At 35.4% G+C, this 17631-nt stretch overlaps 1 protein-coding gene across 1 annotated transcript in view; it reads left to right on the top strand.

Moving 5' to 3' along the window:
* Positions 1–17631, top strand: part of CDK14 (cyclin dependent kinase 14) — a 521120-nt gene that overhangs the window by 263060 nt on the left and 240429 nt on the right. The window contains exon 8 of the mRNA XM_069461904.1: positions 11492–11615. Within this exon, the coding sequence (XP_069318005.1) occupies positions 11492–11615 (124 nt within the window). The remainder of the gene's footprint in view (positions 1–11491; positions 11616–17631) is intronic.

The raw sequence follows: 17631 nt of genomic DNA, 5'->3' as shown, positions 1-17631 counted from the left end.
AGACAACCCTTATTATCATGTTGGTTTCCATGGGAGGCCACTCACCTAATTATGCACTGGCTTTTCCTCCCTGTTTGTCTAACTCCTCCAGGGTTACTTTTGGGATCTGCACTGCAGGTGAAATTATTCTCAAAGAATTCTGACTATGACATAAGGACAGATGTCCCCTGGGTATTTCTATTTGATGTATTAACATATTTTTTTCATGCGGTGATATTTATTGTCACTTAAATTTATGAATACAAAATGAAGAACATAAGAGTAATATTTACTAAATTAACAGCTGTTCATAATGCTGTGCTAAATATTAATTTAAAAAAACAGTTGATCTTTCCATCATTTTAGATTGTTGAAAAAGCAAATGACGAAAACATTTTAAAAATGAACAGTTGAGCTAAAATAAGAAACTATAATAGTTCTTTATAAATTTCAGGAGATGTGAAAACCAGGTGAGGTAATCTATTACCTTTAAAAGAACATGTCCTTTTAATAACTTTGAAGCTGCATGTTTGCCTAAATATTTCACAAATCATCAAATGTTCACAATGTAATAAATACTGAATTTTTATTATGGTGAACAAAAGGAAAGCACAGTAATGAAATTGTTTTGCTTCAAAATTTGGCAATTTTGACTTTTAGTTTCATCGCTGTGCAGCATGAAAATATGTAGAAACATTGTAAACATTTACCTTGTTTTCTAAAAATGTACATATTTTTCTTTGTTTATATTGCATATGTACTTGTTTATTCTAAAAATGTGGATATCATGCACTTAAGAATTGAGGAGAGTGTTCCTTAGTTAGATTTGAGTAGAATTTTAGGCATTACAATGGTAATGAATCATGGAAGAATGAAGGGGAACAAAGAACAACTGGAGCAGCTCATAGCTCCTGATCATAGTAAAACATGGAATATTCTAAAGCAATTTTGTACTAATTCCCTGCAAAACATCTGTGAAACTTTTATCTTTCTTCATGTATATTCTTTGTAAGCACTAGAATAGACTCATAAAAAAATGTCAATGTTAACTAAATTTCTAGAATCACTTTGCTACTTGAATTGCCTACAGAATGTGTCTATCATCAATATGGCATTCTGAAATAAATACTCACTATTAACTAATGGTTTGTTTCTAAGTATAATATCAATTTTTGACAAATGGGTAATTTTAGCAATTAATTAGAGGGCAATTTAAAACCAGAATCAAAAGCCTGAGGATATTGGCCTTGTTATAAATATTTATGATGATTAAAGGCATAGCAACCAATTTCTAGAACATGATAATTGCTACGTTAGAAACTGGTTAGAATTTTTTTTGGAAGGGCAGTTAATCTTTTCCCCCTTTACAGACCATTCACTATGAATTATAATTCGTTTAGGCTATCACAGTTGGGTTGAAAACAGAATTTATACAGATTTTACAATTCCTAGTGGTTTACAGACTGACTACTGAATTTTTTTAAATGACCATAACAGCCTAAATTTCTTCTTTTATTTGAGTTTTCATGTATTCTTTAAACATTGATAAGCATGAGAGACTGAAAATTAAGGTTCATGAAAAAAAGATTAATTGATGCTGTCTTCAGCTTATATCCAGATATGTGGATGTTTGAATCTTATTATCATGATGAGATTGAAGCTTTCTGTGTTTTCGTGTAATGTATTTCCATTTCCATTTTATCATAATGACATTTCTAGAAGGTTCCCTGCAAAAACGCATTTGCCTTTTTTTTTAATAATTAAAAATGACCAAAGTAATTTTGAACTCCCTGCCTTATTCTCTGAAGCATCTGAAATCCCATTGGCATAAAGCTGATTTTTATTTTTCATTTCAGTAGATATACTAATTTAAAAGATATGAGGTTTATTATGGTTGAAAAGTTGCTATTTTTCTTTCATAGTCCAGAGAACAAGCAGGTGTATAACAGATAGAATAATGTTATGCCAAATTAAGATTGTCTTATACAGATGGTGCTGAGAATTGATTCGTAAATGAGACTTTCTAATGTTCAGATAGAAAATCAAATCACACCTGATTTTCTCCATATTCTTCATTAAAGCTCTCATTTAGCTCATAATGATTTCCTACTATGCATTACTGTGAATAGTATAGAGCCTTTCCTCATTCTGCATTTTAGGAAATACGGTTATTTCATGAGGCCATTAAAGAATGTTTTTGAAAATTTGACACCTAGTCTCAGTGCCTGTCCAGGCTTCTTCTAAATGTTTTCATCCTATTTTTGTCATAGCAAAATAATCTTTCATATCTAAAAAGTAGAGAATTAACAATAAAAGAAAATGAAATTCTGCTTGTCAATTCATGTTTTGTTGGACATCCAGAGGTGATCTGAGTAGTGGGTTTTCTGGTTATGATGCGGGGCCAGCATGTAGTTGCTTAGAACATGTGTTTGCATCCTCAGCATCTGCTGATCTACTTATAACAACTTTGATCCCACAAAGGAAGCAAGGCCAGCTAATTAAACGGTACACTCTTTCCTAGAGATGCTTTAAAACCCAGACTGAAAAGAAATTACCCTAAAGAATGATGAAATGCAGACCGTGATTGGAAGTATCACATGCCATTTTAATTGTGGCATGGAAATACCCAGCTTGGGGATACCCGTTAGGAATAGGGGAACACCCTCCTGGGCTTCAAGCCCCCTTTCTCCGGTTCAAGATGGATCATGCACGCAACTCCTTGGTTTGCATGTTTTCCAAGACAAACATGAGGCCCCAGAAGGGAAATCAGCTTAAGTAATAGAGTATACACACACTACCAGGGATTTTTATGACTGTCTTGGAAAGCACAGCTTTCATGTGACTAGCCAGTAGAGCTCATAGGTATTTTCTCATTATTGGATACATTTCCATTACTTCAGACTTCTCTGAGGATGTGGAAAGAAGTTTGTTGATCATATGCATCCACATTCACAAGTCTTTAAATATTATATTCCATTTGAAAGTATTTTTTATCTCTAGTATTGCTTGTTTTGATGAACTCTCTCCAAGACTTTTAGACTCAAGGTTTATCACCTTTGTCAATTTTTCAATCTCTCTCTCTCTCTCTCTAAGTTTCATTAGCCTTTTCAGTTGATAGTAAGATAATTCATTTTGATTTAATGTCTAAGATGTTACTTTAGGCAGTAAAACCATTTAAACTCTGAATATGTGTTCATTTTCATTTTGTGTAAAAAAGAATGGCCCTGTATTTGGGGGGAGAGTAACATACATCCCCAAATGAAGTTGAGTAGAAGGAATTGTTGGCTCTTCATTTCCCAATTTGTATTTCATGCAATTGCTTTGTAGTTCTAAACAGCACTTATCGGTCAGGTCACTTGTATAATTCTGACAGACAGAAACTTAACAATGACAGAAGAAGATTATATTATTTGAATTTCTTGGAACAACTCTTTCAGTTTTTCTCTTGGAATATTATGTTGGGTAACTATTAAATCTGACTACTTAAGTTTGATCATCTTGTCTTTACGAGTTTCTACCCAGCTAAGGGATATTTCTAATACTAATCTTAGGCTGATAACTACCTTTATTAAAGGGAAGACTTGACCTTCCCAACATTCTTCAAGATATACACAAACCCTAATAACTTGGAAACCTACTTACTATACCAGATCTTTCACAGAACTTGGCAAATAAAGACCTGTCATACAAGCCCCATTTGACTCCTTACAAGTCTCTCAGCTCTAGATCCCATGGCTTCAGTCTGCTCACCATGGGCACCTCCATGCCCGATTTTGGTCTCAGCCATTGCACTGAGACGGGAAGAGAGGGTGGAATGGGAGGCTAGCTTACTTAGTACGGTCAAGGATCACAGAAAGTGTGAACGAACCATTCCTTCCCCAAGAACTTGCCCACAAACCTGAAATTCTCATTTTTTTAGTTATTCCTCTCCAGAAAGTTATCGTATTAAGGAAAAGCATATTAATGTTCAAAGATCCTAAAGAATGTAAATTTAATTGTTACATTATCTAGAAATGATGAAACATGTTACATATCTCAGAGCCTTGAGGGAGTGCGACCAGGAAGCAGGAAGTAGATTGGAAGAACCCAAAAAGGGTGGAAAAGTGGCAAGACAAACTCCCCCTGCCACAAAGATTTTCCAAGAGCTGGACTTATCTGAAGTATATTGCAAAAAAGTACACTTGTATGGCCTGATGCCCTGGCATGAGTACTTGTGTTTTACACCATCCCAGTAGCATACTTAATACTATCAAGTATGTCCAAAGTGACACATAAATTATACTGTAATTTTGAATAGCTGGAGTTTTATTTCTATCCTCTTTACATCTCTGTATAACCTTGTAAGTATTCTTTAAATATTCAATACATTGAATTACAATGATGCTTTGTAAAATAAAAATGATTGGGTGTATATTAGATACATTGTATTACAAATTAGGATTTAATATTTGCATTAGGTATTTTGAAACTCAACTAAATGGAATAAATCATGATGAATCAATCTGTGTTTTTTAAAATTGAAGAAGACCTAATATTGCAATAAAACCATTATCTGATGCATATTATAAAATATTTTGACATCGTTAGATATTTTATAACTCAAAATTTCTAATTATTTTTCATTTCTAGAAAGTTGGATGTATGGATAATTTAATATTTGTGCAGCCTATGGGTTTTTAAATGATATAGTGTTAAATATGGAATATATTATTTGAAGTATTTACTACTCATGTACAACTTTGGTTTATCTGCCAGTGTCTTGGGTTCGTGCAGTGTGTGGCTACTTTAATCAAATAGTATGCATACTTTTTTGGGTTGCAGTACTCTTTTTTTTTTTTTTTTTTTTTTTTTGAGGCAGAGTCTCACTCTGTTGCCCCGGCTAGAGTGAGTGCCGTGGCGTCAGCCTAGCTCACAGCAACCTCAAACTCCTGGGCTCAAGCGATCCTACTGCCTCAGCCTCCCGAGTAGCTGGGACTACAGGCATGCACCACCATGCCCGGCTAATTTTTTCTATATATATTTTTAGCTGTCCATATAATTTCTTTCTATTTTTAGTAGAGATGGGGTCTCGCTCTTGCTCAGGCTGGTCTCGAACTCCTGAGCTCAAACGATCCGCCCACCTCGGCCTCCCAGAGTGCTAGGATTACAGGCGTGAGCCACCGCGCCCGGCCGGGTTGCAGTACTCTTAATTGTGGTGTCAGAGTAAGACAAAAATGGGTTCAAATGTCAGTACTACCTCTTATTTTATGTCTCCTAGGCCAATTTACTTAATTTCTCTGACCTTTTATTTCTGAAACGGGGGTAACAATATCTACCTGGTAGGGGTATTGTGAGGATTAAATTAGCTAATGAATATAAAGCACTTAGCACAGTGTCTATCATAGTAAGCACTCAGTAAGTGGTAGTTATTCCATTTCTGTTGTTTGATTTACAGAATCTCTTCCATTTCTGTTATTCATAAAATTATAGAATGATATAATTTTACAATGTGAATGGTTATTAAAGGTATCTGAGACTCACCCGGTCATTTTCAAATGAGAAACCTAGGATACAAAGGTGGTAAACATGTTCCCTAGGAGGCAAAAAATTAGCATACTTTTTGTAAGAAATTGCTAAAGTGTCGTAAGCAGTAGGGCCCATTGCTAATGACTCTTTTTAGTAGACTTCTTAGTGTCCTGTAAGCCCTAAGAGACGCTGAACAGTCCTTAAAGAAGTTGACTTGTACCTTGAAAATCTGTAAGATGTTCACTGTGTTTTGTCTCATATTAAATTGAATATTACATAATTTATGTGTTTCTGACCATTCATGGAACCTAACAACTCTAGACATTGAGAAAAGGAGCATCTGGTCTCACATGTTCAGACATTGGTGGGAGAGGTCGGTTATGAAACTTGTTGCTCAGTGCAAGTAGCAGTAATTCTTCCGAGCAATACATACAACACATTGAGTCCAAGAGTGTGTGTTTTTTACCACCTTGCTTCAAAAGCAAACATCTTGATATTTTTTACCTAGTTAAATTCTAAAGAGTTTCAGAAGGGAATAGGTGAAGTATTAAGGGGTACTTTCAAGAAGCATGTGCCATGGCACTGACAATATGAACTCCTTCCGGCTGGGGATGCCAAGACAACTGCGCTGAAGATCGATCTGCTGCTGGCCAGAGCGTCCCTTTTCATCATATCGTTGCTATTTAAGACATTTTCTCATTGGAGTTTTATTGCAGAAAGTGAATATATTCAAAGTAGACTATAACTCTTCAGGGACCCTACTGACAGATTTGGAGGAATGTCCTTTTGTAAAGATTAAGTAGAATATCCTGAGGTGACAAAATATTCTAAGGAAGACCTTATGGCTACTACGGTAGAAAGATAGGAAGAAAGTTTCGAATATGTTAATTTATCAACTTTAGTACACGATGCTGTCTTTTATCATGTTATTTATTTCCAAGAAGATTTTAAATATAAATAGCAAGAACAGAAATTCAATAATCATGTGCTCATTATATTGTATGCTAATTGAGGTTTTTACAGACTTGGGTTCACTTAATAATAAAGCCACTTCAGTTATATAGGGTGTATACTCTATGCATCTGTGCCCTTACGCAGCATCGACCTCATTTAAGATAATGAGGTGCAGTAGAAGGTTCACAAGTGCTGTGTGATGGTGGGAGGACTAAGTTTTTTGTTCTTTTAGAGCTTTAGCTTTCTCATTTGTTTAAAAGAAAAGAAAAAACAACCCAGGATTAGAGATGGAAAGGATTAAGTAATATATGTAAAAGTACTTGGAATATTAGAGTAAGCCTTCGGTTAGTATTAGTCTCCCTTCTTTCCTCGTCAGTACCTCTGATTCCATTGATGTTTAGCAAGTTTTATTAGCAAAGCAGATTCTTACTCTTTTTTTTTTTTTTTTTTTTTTTGAGACAGAGTCTCACTCTGTTGCCCAGGCTAGAGTGAGTGCCGTGGCGTTAGCCTAGCTCACAGCAACCTCAGACTCCTGAGCTCAAGCGATCCTCCTGTCTCAGCCTCCCGAGTAGCTGGGACTACAGGCATGCACCACCATGCCCGGCTAATTTTTTCTATATATATATTTTTAGCTGTCCATATAATTTCTTTCTATTTTTAGTAGAGATGGGGTCTCGCTCTTGCTCAGGCTGGTCTCGAACTCCTGAGCTCAAACGATCCGCCCACCTCGGCCTCCCAGAGTGCTAGGATTACAGGCGTGAGCCACCGCGCCCGGCCTAGATTCTTACTCTTTAGAGAAAGAATGCGTGTGACCCCCCTTTGGTGGTCCTTCTTTTTCTCACAGTGTCCTCTGGTTTTTCACAGAGGATCAAGCATAGCTTTTGTGTGGCGTTTTATATAACAACCAAGTGAAGTGGCGTTCTCAAAAAATTTAAATGGGAAAGTTAGGGACTTGCCTGTTTGTCTAAAGGAAAACCGTCTCCGTCTCCGAGACTTGAGTTCGTCAGGCACTCCCAGGGCCGTCGCTGGGCCATTCTACTTCACTGAGGAACCGGGCTGCATCCGGAGAGCCTTCCCACCGCTAGCTGCCAGTGTGTAGTTCTGTTAAGCGCATTAAAGTGTTATTTTTTGTTAATAAAACACTTATTTTTCTAATGGTTTCAATAAAGTCTATTGTCCCCTTGCCACCATTGCTTTTATGATGGTGAGTTGGTAGATTTGAAGTCTCATATATTGTGTTAAGTTTTTCTTCTGAATTGATGTTATACCTGCTTGCTCGTGTCTCCTCAGTTTTTTTCCTCAGAAAAGCAAGGGGTTTGTTGTACCATCATATCAACTTCTGTGTCTGGTGAATGCTCAACTTGGTTTTCTTTCAAAATTTTACATGTATTGAATTCTGTTTTCAGAATGGCGAGTTTCCTGTGATTCATTTCCTTCTTGCAGGCTGTTCTTCTTATAATGGTAGAATCAAATCTACTACTTTTTTTTTTTTTTTTTGGTTAGATCTTCCCTCTGCTCTGCCTTCCATACACTCAGATTATGTTGCTGTTGCAATGCAGACCTCTTTAAGTGGCAGTCATCTGTTTGTGTGTCTCTCACACCCCATAGGCTGTAAGTTCCTCAAGTCTAGGAACTACTTCTTACATCTTATTCATCTTTGCATCCCTCTGGTGTAACAGCATCTGGCACATACAGTTGGCAATTAATAACCCTGAATGAATTTATTCTATGGAGATTTGTTCTAACATTTGTTTAGGGCTGTATTTGTCATGTTTGGGGCTTAATTTGTCATGTATACACTTATAAATGGAGTGTGTAGTTGCATTTTTTCTTAGTACTGATTTTTCTTAATCTCCTTTAATATGATATTCTATTTGAATAGCTTCTGGATTAGCATGAGGATTATATATTTTCACTAATTAGTAAAGGTATTAAAAGAAGAGCCCTTTGGGACTACTTGATCTAGCCACTTTTGCCCTTAGCTCCCAGGGAATTCTATTCTAGGGTTTCCTATCTGTTATTTTTTTACCTGCCACCATCCAGATGTGTCTAAATTCAGTTCTGTAATTACATTCCCGCTGGTTTAGGAATGCCAACTGTGTACACAGGTTATGAAGACGGTTAAGGCACACAGCCAATGGGAGGTAGAGTAAATATCACACTGTGATAGACATGTGCAGAGGCTGCTCTGGGAACTTACAGGAGGAACACTTCACGCACACCTGTCATGGGCCAGGGGCCTTGGGGCCATGGTCAGGGAAGGCTCCAGGGACAAGTAGTTCCTGAGGAGAGACCTAAAGAATACATGGAGATTAGTAGGCAAAGACGAGAGAGGGCTTTTCTGACAGAGAAGAGGCAAGGACAAAGGTACAGAGTTTGAAGAAACGTGCTCGGAGTGTGGGAGTGGGCAAGGTTGCCTGGAGCCAAGGAATGTAGAGTGAAATGTCTGAGCACCCAGTTGGAATCAGTGCTCATCTCAGTGGCCTTGAAGGCCATATTATTAGGTGTCCAGATTTTGTCCTATCAGTTGGAGGAAGCAGCTTCTATATCAATACTTTGCCTACTTTTATTAATTTCTGGCCAAGATTGCTATAGTAGGGTGGTTAAGAGCATAGAGTTTGGAGTCAAACTGTCTGGTTTGAGTCCTGGCTCTGCCATTTAATTGCTGTGTGATCTCGAGAAACTGCACTCAGTTTCTTCATCACTAGTAAAGAGATAATAGTACCACCTCGTTTGTTAAAATTGTTACAGAAGTTAAATGAGGTAATATTCTATAATGCATACGACAGCAGCTGGCACATAGTGAGTGTTATGTGTTTGTTAAATTAAAATGTGTTGCCATGGTTAAATAGACAGTTACATTCTGATAAGACTCAGCTAGGTCCCAAAGATCAGTTAGCATCTTGCAGAATACCAAATTGTTTCTTTTTGAAATCAGTGTATTTCTGAAAGTAAGTTTGTTAAGTTGTCTGCCTTTGTATTTTTTTTTTTTAATTCTTTGAAAACACAGAGTGGCTTTATTTGCTCACTCCTTCGTCCTTCTAAACTAAAGGGCTATGGATTTCCTTAGACATTATTAAATATAAGCGTTGGACTTTAGGAAGCAGGGAGTATTGGAAGTGAGGACTGAATGAGGTTGGAAGCTGCTGGTGATGGTGTTAAGCCTTTCCATCTGCTGTACCTGAAGGGTTGAGAGGAGAAGTCTAGAGAGGTGTGTGCTTCTGGGATTCTAGAGCTACTCTTCTAATCTAGGCTAACACAGAACAGACTACTTTCTGGTACTTAGATTCTGGAAATAATGATCCCAAACTCTCACTGCCCCATGCATATTGTGACATACAAAGATTTTGAGATGAATTAAAACTGTTCATCTCAGATACTGTTATTGCAAGATATCCTCCCAGTTAACAAAATTTACTTTGCTTTCCATAGCTCCTAATTAGTTGGAACATTACAAAAATACTAACTTCCAGGGCCCTCAAGGAGTTGCCAATGTTGTTCATTTGAATATTCTAGAATCCTTATGCCGTCAGTCTTCTACAACTCATTTAAAAGTTCCCTGAAACTGTCTTTGGTTGCTACTGGTTATATAGACTAGAATATTGGTGGCATTTAAAAGTAGGATTTATTTTTATTCATTTTTTAAATTTGAATTTGAGATACCAATGAATAATATTTAATATATTTCACATAATATTTGAAACAACCCTAGTTTGGAGAGTTGGAGAATTTTATTTATTTGTGTATTTATTTCCTTACTTATTTTGAAATATTAAGAAGGGTACAAAAGTTTTTGTTACATGGATACACTCCAAAATACTGAAGTTGGGGCTTTTAGTGTGCCTGCCACAAGGACCGTGCTCAACCAATAGATAAGTTTTTATCCCTCATCCCCATCCCACACCCCTCCCTTCTTAGTTTCCAATGTCCTTTACATCTTTTGATATCCATGTGTACCCCTCATTTAGCTCCAGCTTATTAGTGAGAATGTGTGCTATTTATTTTTCCACTCCTGAGATACTTCACTTAGGATAATGGTCTCCAGTTCCGATGATTCAATTCAAGAGGGTCCATCCATAGGTGGGCATCTGCTTGTAACTTTCAGTCCTCTCCTTGAGAGCGGGGTGCATGGGATGCTCCTACTCCGCCATCTTGGCCTATTTTTATTTTAGGAGATCACTTTTTAAAAAACTATTTCAATTAGGATTATTTTGGTAAGTAAATTGTTTAAAAATATTCTTTTTCATAAGCAGAATATTAGGAAAGCTAGTGAATCACATTTTTGTTATCAAAATAGAAACATTTGATATGATCCAATATGAAACTTCACAGGGAAGGCTATCAGTCATTTCATAAATTATATCTTGCTAAAGTATGGCTCTTGAATTCTTGACTTTTATGTTTTCTGTGTTTCCTTTCCCTTTAGGATGGTTCTGCTCTGTAATTAGTGAAGGTACATGTTTATCTTTAGGCAACAGCCTAATCTCTATGGCCATATGTGCAAAAGCAGTATAATTACCATGTAGCATTAATTGGACCATGTGACTATTTTTATTTTAATTATTTCAAATCATCTTATTTTTCCATTCCTTAAAGCATGTTAATGGGTGACTCCATGGGCACTATGCTTATGTTGTCTCTATGCAATTAATATGTGCACATTTACATGAATTTGGTAAACAGTTCTTTTTTTAATCTTTATAATGTTGTAGATTTTTTTCTCTCAAAATTATTTTAGGCCAGAGGAAATAAATATTATAAAGAATCAATTCTTTACATTTTGCTTAATTTATAGAACACAGATTGGAGTATAGGTCTCTCTGGCTGAGGAAGTATCAGTCTGGATTGATATAATAGATTGCTAGAAATTCTCAGATTTACTTAATGAATTTGGGATTTACATGCTAATATCACACATTGTGTTTAAATAATAATATAGGAAATTTAGTGATGGTTACACATTTTCTCTAAATACAAGTACTCGGCAGACTGTATGTAGAAACTGGCATTTATGTGGGTTCAGATTTTAACCTTTGTCTCCCTATTTTTCCAGTTGTTTTTATTTCAGTTGCTGCGAGGGCTGTCTTACATCCACCAGCGTTACATTTTGCACAGAGACCTGAAACCACAGAACCTTCTGATCAGTGACACGGGGGAGTTAAAGCTGGCAGATTTCGGTAGGAAAGCAGTTAATTACCAGTCTATTTTGTCACACTGTGAGAATGCCAGGCAGATGGTGGCACTGCATTTGTTTAGGTGCACTTCTTCTGTCATCATAGATCATAGTAAAATTTTTTCTGGAATGAGGGAATTTTTTTGTTTTTTCATTTTTATAATAATGTAAAACATGATGCTTGTGGATTTTTATAAAATTCAAACTGCTTGTTAGAGTCTTTAATGATAAACATAAATCAGATCTTATTAGTATATACTTACAAAGGAAAAGTCAGTAAAATTTTGAGCATAAAATATATTCAAGGAAATCTATTATATTACTTTTTATCATGTAAATGTCAAATATACTCCAAAGTAGAAAAATAGTATAATGACCCCCATTACCCATCTTCCAGCTTCCACAATGACCAATATTTTGCCAAACTTGAAGAAATGTGATTTTAAACCCCTAGACCTTTTCACGGCATTGCAGAATATATTCAAGAGTGTGTATGTTACCCTAAGGCTTTAATAACATAGAAATCTAAGGGCAGTGTTAACCTTTCCAGAATTGACTATTGTTTCAAGTATTTTCAATAATGTTACAAAAATAGGCACTTATTCCTATTTAAGAATTGGGGTCCTGGAGTGGGCCATTGTAAGTCATTTCTTCCTTAGAAGTTTTAAGGCCAGCCTCTTCCAGCTTAGAAGCTTTCCTCCAAACACTATCTTTGAGCATTCAAAGAGGAGCAAAACTGTTGTGTCCTCCTTACTAGCTTCCCTTCCCTTGATCAAGCCTGACATTTCTGCATTGCCTGGGCTCTCTGTCACACTAGAGACTGTGTTGAGTTGATTCCCAGGCACCAGGGGATGCCTGATGGCAGCATGATGTGTTGACATTGCATTTCCTCAATTATTTTTGAATACATATTCTGATTAGAAATTTGTTCCATTAAGAATGGAATGAAAATATTACCCTTGGGACATAAAGATGCCTGAGGTTGAGATATGGGCTTTTGCTGAAATATGATTATCTTTTCCCACTCCTGCCCCCCAGTAAATAAAAGAGGGCAGGAAATGTTTATTTCTTATTTCAAGGTTAGTAGACTGTTGAATACCTTTGGAATGAATATACTCTGTTGGATTTTGTATATTCTTTTGTTCTAAAAATGAAATGAAACAAAAGTTGCCATGACTAGTGATATATTGCAAAACCTTGTCATTGGTGCTCATCTACTTTGATAAAAGTGATGAAATTCTGTGTGTGAGTGTGTTTGTGTGTATTGTTTATTGCCAGTCTTTAGCATCAGAATTGCACTAGGTGACTAGATATAAAGTATTTCTGTTATAGGGTAGGATATAAGGGAGAGTATGTGGGTGGAGGAGAAAAGGTTTGCAGTTTCTCAAGTTCAAGATTATTTACTGTGAACATTTTGTGGTTTGTCAGTATCAGTAAATTCAAAGAGATGTATAATGATTTTTTTATGGTGTGTTAATATGCTACGTGGTATATATTGAAATGAATTATTGTATTTATCATTTAATTATATTCAACATGGGTTTTTTGTATATTTATAAAATAAATTTTTATAAAGCTGATTTGTATGTATAACCAAGGATACAATAGGATTGTATGTATGTGCTTACTAGGGATTATTTTTTAATTTTATGATGATGTTTTTATTATAATAGGCAAATTCATCTTTAAACATGTGTATGGATCTTTAAAACTGACATTTTTATAATATCAGATTCAGAAGCAAAATAAAATATAATTTTAAAATACGTAGATGATTTTTTTAGAAAATTAGAAAGTATAGAAAGTATGAACAACTCAGAGATGACAAATGTTAACATTTTTCTTATATATTTTCTTGTCCTCCTTTCATTTCTTGCTTCATCAACATATTATATGGCCTCAAGAACAAGAAAAATACTATTTTTGAAGCACTTTTTACACAGGAATATGTCATGAACATTTACTCATGTTATTAAATATGACAAAACATTTTTAACAGCTTAGGTTTGTCCGTTAATGGCCCAAACCTAATCTCAAATCAATCCCTTATCAATGAGTATTTTAGTTCTTTCTGATTGTTCACTATTATTCACAGTCCTGTATAGAACATCTTTGTAGAGAAAGCTATATATGCCGCAGTTGCAGTGTTTAGTGCTTTTAAGCATTGGATTCTTCGGACCAGACTGCTCTGCAGAAGGGTCATGCCCGGCACCTCCCCTCAGTGTCATGGACTGAATCGTCTAGCTTGGAACGTGCGCTTGGCATGCATCCTGTGCACAGAGTGCAATGAGCGAGACTCATTCACCAACTGACAATTTCCCCCAATTAATTGTGCATTATTTCTGTCTTTTAATTTAAGACATGCAATTAGCTATGATTTATTGTGTTTGGGCGTGTATATGTGTGTCTGAGATGGAAACTGGAAACTGCAGAGAAGCCAGACAGTCAAAATGGGATGACTCCAGGCAGCAGAACAATTAAAAACACAAGGTCTTAATTCAGCATTTGACATATGAAGAGCTTTACGAACAGGTTTTTTTCCCTTACCTTTTTCTCTTATGTGAACAAAACCATAAAATTTTGGTTAAAAGAGATAAATATAATCTTGTATGATTGTGGTTTCCATATTGTAAATGTTACTATTTTTATTAGAAAAATATATGGGTTTGGAGAAACATTAAAATTTATTGAGTTTATTCTATTAGTATGTGCTAGACACTTAGTCATTCTTGCTTCATTGTTCCTCCAACCTAGTAACGTGTACTAACCTATATTTTTGAGAGAGATGAGATTCAGCAAGGTTAGAAATTTGCCCAAGTTTGGACACACAGGTAGCTGGGTGCAAAGCTGGAATTCAAATGCTTGATTCACATCGTTTAATCTCAGGTACTCCATATTTTATTATAAATATAGATATTTTATCTTTTAAGCCTGCCTAATCTTCTAGTAACTTTTCAATCATTTTGTACATGCTGTTTTCTACATATAACAAATATGACACCCATGCTATGGAATAGATTGCACTAATACAAAAATATGTATGCATCACATAATTTAAAGAACAATTTGTCATTTGACTAGTTCATAAGTAATACATGAGTTCAACCTTACTACTTTTTAGATTTTACCTGCTAGATAAGGTAAACCAGGAGAGAGTGTATTTATAGACCCATTCAGCTTTAAACAAAATGCAGTTCTGAATTCCAGGTGGTCAAAATGCTGTACCTATTTTTTTTCCTTGAAAGTGAAGTTGTATTTAAGCATTTACCTGAGCTTCATTTTCTGTATGCATTTTGAATAAGTAAATTACACATGATTTAGAATCACTTTGACTCTCCTAATGCAGATATTTGCTCTGCCTGTGTATAGTAAAATAATAAAACGGTTGGGGGGGTGCATTTGATTAATTTCCTACAAGATGGCTCATCTTTACATTATCTTTAAAAAAAATATTTCAAATCTTTTATGCAGACTATGTGTTCACTACCTTGTTGTTCCTTGTATACTATGGTGCAGCCAAACCCTAAACTTGTCCCCTCATCAGATCCTGTTAGATGCCCTTGCCCTTTGCCCAGATACTCATCCTCTTGCTTCTCATGTAGCTACTTTTTTCTCATGCTGGAGGTCATAGTTCATGTCACCTGTTCAAAGATGCACTTTCCAGAAATAGAACCTTTCCCATAGTTATCATCTAGTCCTACTTCTTCATTAACACTTATAGGGTACTGAAATTATTTTGTTTATTTATCTATTTATTTTTTGCTTGAGCTACTCGATTGTAAGTGCCAGGAGGGCAGAGACTTGACCTATCTTGCTCACCATTGTCTGTGCTATCCCTAGAACCACACTTAGCACATAATAGATGTTCAGTACATACTTATTGAATGAAAAAAAATATACCTAGCTAAACTGAGTATTAGTCTAAAGACAAGACCCACCTGCATTTACTAATTTCTGTTTGGTTAGCTTTGGCAAACTAGCAGTTTATAAAATAATTTTATCTTCATCAGTGCTATCCTGACTGTGTACAGTCAAAGAGTGCAGATGGAATTAGATGAGTTTAGATGGTGTTGGAGCCTCAGGATTGCTTTGAGGCTCTTACACATAGGTCTTGCAAATCCACTTGGTAGTTACTATGTTTGTAATCTCAAGCTGCAGAAATAAACATCACTGAGTGAATGTAAACATATATAAAAGATGCATAAGATTTGAAATTTCTACTCTGCAGACCTAAGTGATCATCAAATTATACTGTTGTTGAGAGCAAGGTATGTTGAACACTGAATTAGGAGACCTGGCTCTGTATATAACTAGCTTGTGAGTTTCAAGTCGTTTAGCCCCTCTGAGCCTTATACTCCTCCTCTGAAAAACAAGAACATTGAATAGATACTTTCTAAATTTCTTTTAATGTTGTCTTTTTATGTTGTACATTTCTGAAACTATATATAATTTCCAATGACCAAATATTTAATGGTGGGTAAAAAATCTGTCCATTAAATCTGGAATCAATGCTATACTCTCCTTCCCTAGAATCTAATTTTTGATTCTATCTTTGGACATTCAGATAGATGAGAGCCATGCTTTTATGATATGCATTGAAAGCATATTAAAAGAAAATTATTGAAGCATGACAAGTAAATGCATAAATTCACTGAGAAATTAAGGTTCGTTTGCTTTATAATAGTATGAAAACTTAAAGGGTATTTTTCCATATAAATGAGATCAAAGCAAAATGTATGAGTCTGTATAATTCTTGCAGGATTATGTTGGTGTTATCCACATGTCCCAGCCATTACTCCATTATTTTTAAGGGTCATGGGATAAATATATTGAAAGACAGGTAGGTTAAATTTGCCCCTAAGAAAGAGACAGCAAAAACTCTGTAATATGAGCATGTAAAGATCTGGCTTATTTTATTAACTTTCCTAATGCAGGAACCAAGTTAAACAGCTGTGTGGTTTAATCAAGTAAAAGCATACAGGTCTCTTTCCCATTGGAGATTTAAAATATTACCTTCCCAATGTTGATAGTTTTCTCCTCCAGGCTGGTCCTTGTCTAGATTTGAACAGGGAAATTATTGTAAATCACATTTTAGATTAATTTAAGGAACACACCAGAAATGTGACTCTGTAAAGGACATGGTAAGTGCATGGTTTGTTTGTGATGTGTTTCTCAAAATTCACATAGGGAATAGTAGAGAACAGAAAGAAATCGACTTCTTTTAGATGCAGAGTAGAGTCTGTCAGTTTGATAAATACAGTCTCTGGATAAAAGCCTGTTAGTCCCAGAGGTACAAACCTTTAACTTTTTTGTTGTTGTTATTTGCATAAAAAGTTTACCATTGAAGCTATAATTATAAATTTCAGGTTAGCTGTAACTTAGCCCATTTGTTATGGCCTGCGGAATGTATAATAATTTTTAGGATGTGTTTTCTAGTAGCAAAAATAACTTTATTACCAAATGAGGTATCACTCTACTTTTAAAAGGCCCCCTCAACAGTTTAACACATAGAAAATTTTAAGGCAAAGTTTAGGTAGTTGCTTTCATGTTGATCTGAAAGCAAAGAGGGTATTTAGAATAATTGATGCTGTAGTATGAACCAAAAAAGAGCTGTTCTTTTCCCTAATTTCTCTAGGGAACATCATTAAAACTCTATGTAAAAATATACATATTTCAGAATTTATTGACTAGATTATCAAGAATGCATGTTAGAAATAATTTTGATTTCACATGTAAACTAGGCAAAGTTATTTCCCCTAGACCCATTATTTTAAAGATGTAGTAACCCTTTTGAAAAGGAATGTTAGTACTTAAAATTGTCTTCTCTCTGATTTTGAAACATCACTTACCTGCATCATTTAAATCTTGTTTAATATCCTGCTTTCCCTTCAAGTTTTTTTCCACTATTCAAGAGGAATGATCATGGTGACATGGTGACATCTAGTTATCATGTTTTTCTGCTTTGTGTTATCACAATGTATACGCCTTCCCATATGCACAGCCTCCTCCACTGTCAACAT

The sequence above is a fragment of the Eulemur rufifrons genome, chromosome 29, assembly GCF_041146395.1.
Source record: "Eulemur rufifrons isolate Redbay chromosome 29, OSU_ERuf_1, whole genome shotgun sequence".
Taxonomy (NCBI): domain Eukaryota; kingdom Metazoa; phylum Chordata; class Mammalia; order Primates; family Lemuridae; genus Eulemur; species Eulemur rufifrons.
This window is presented reverse-complemented; position numbering and strand designations above follow the sequence as displayed.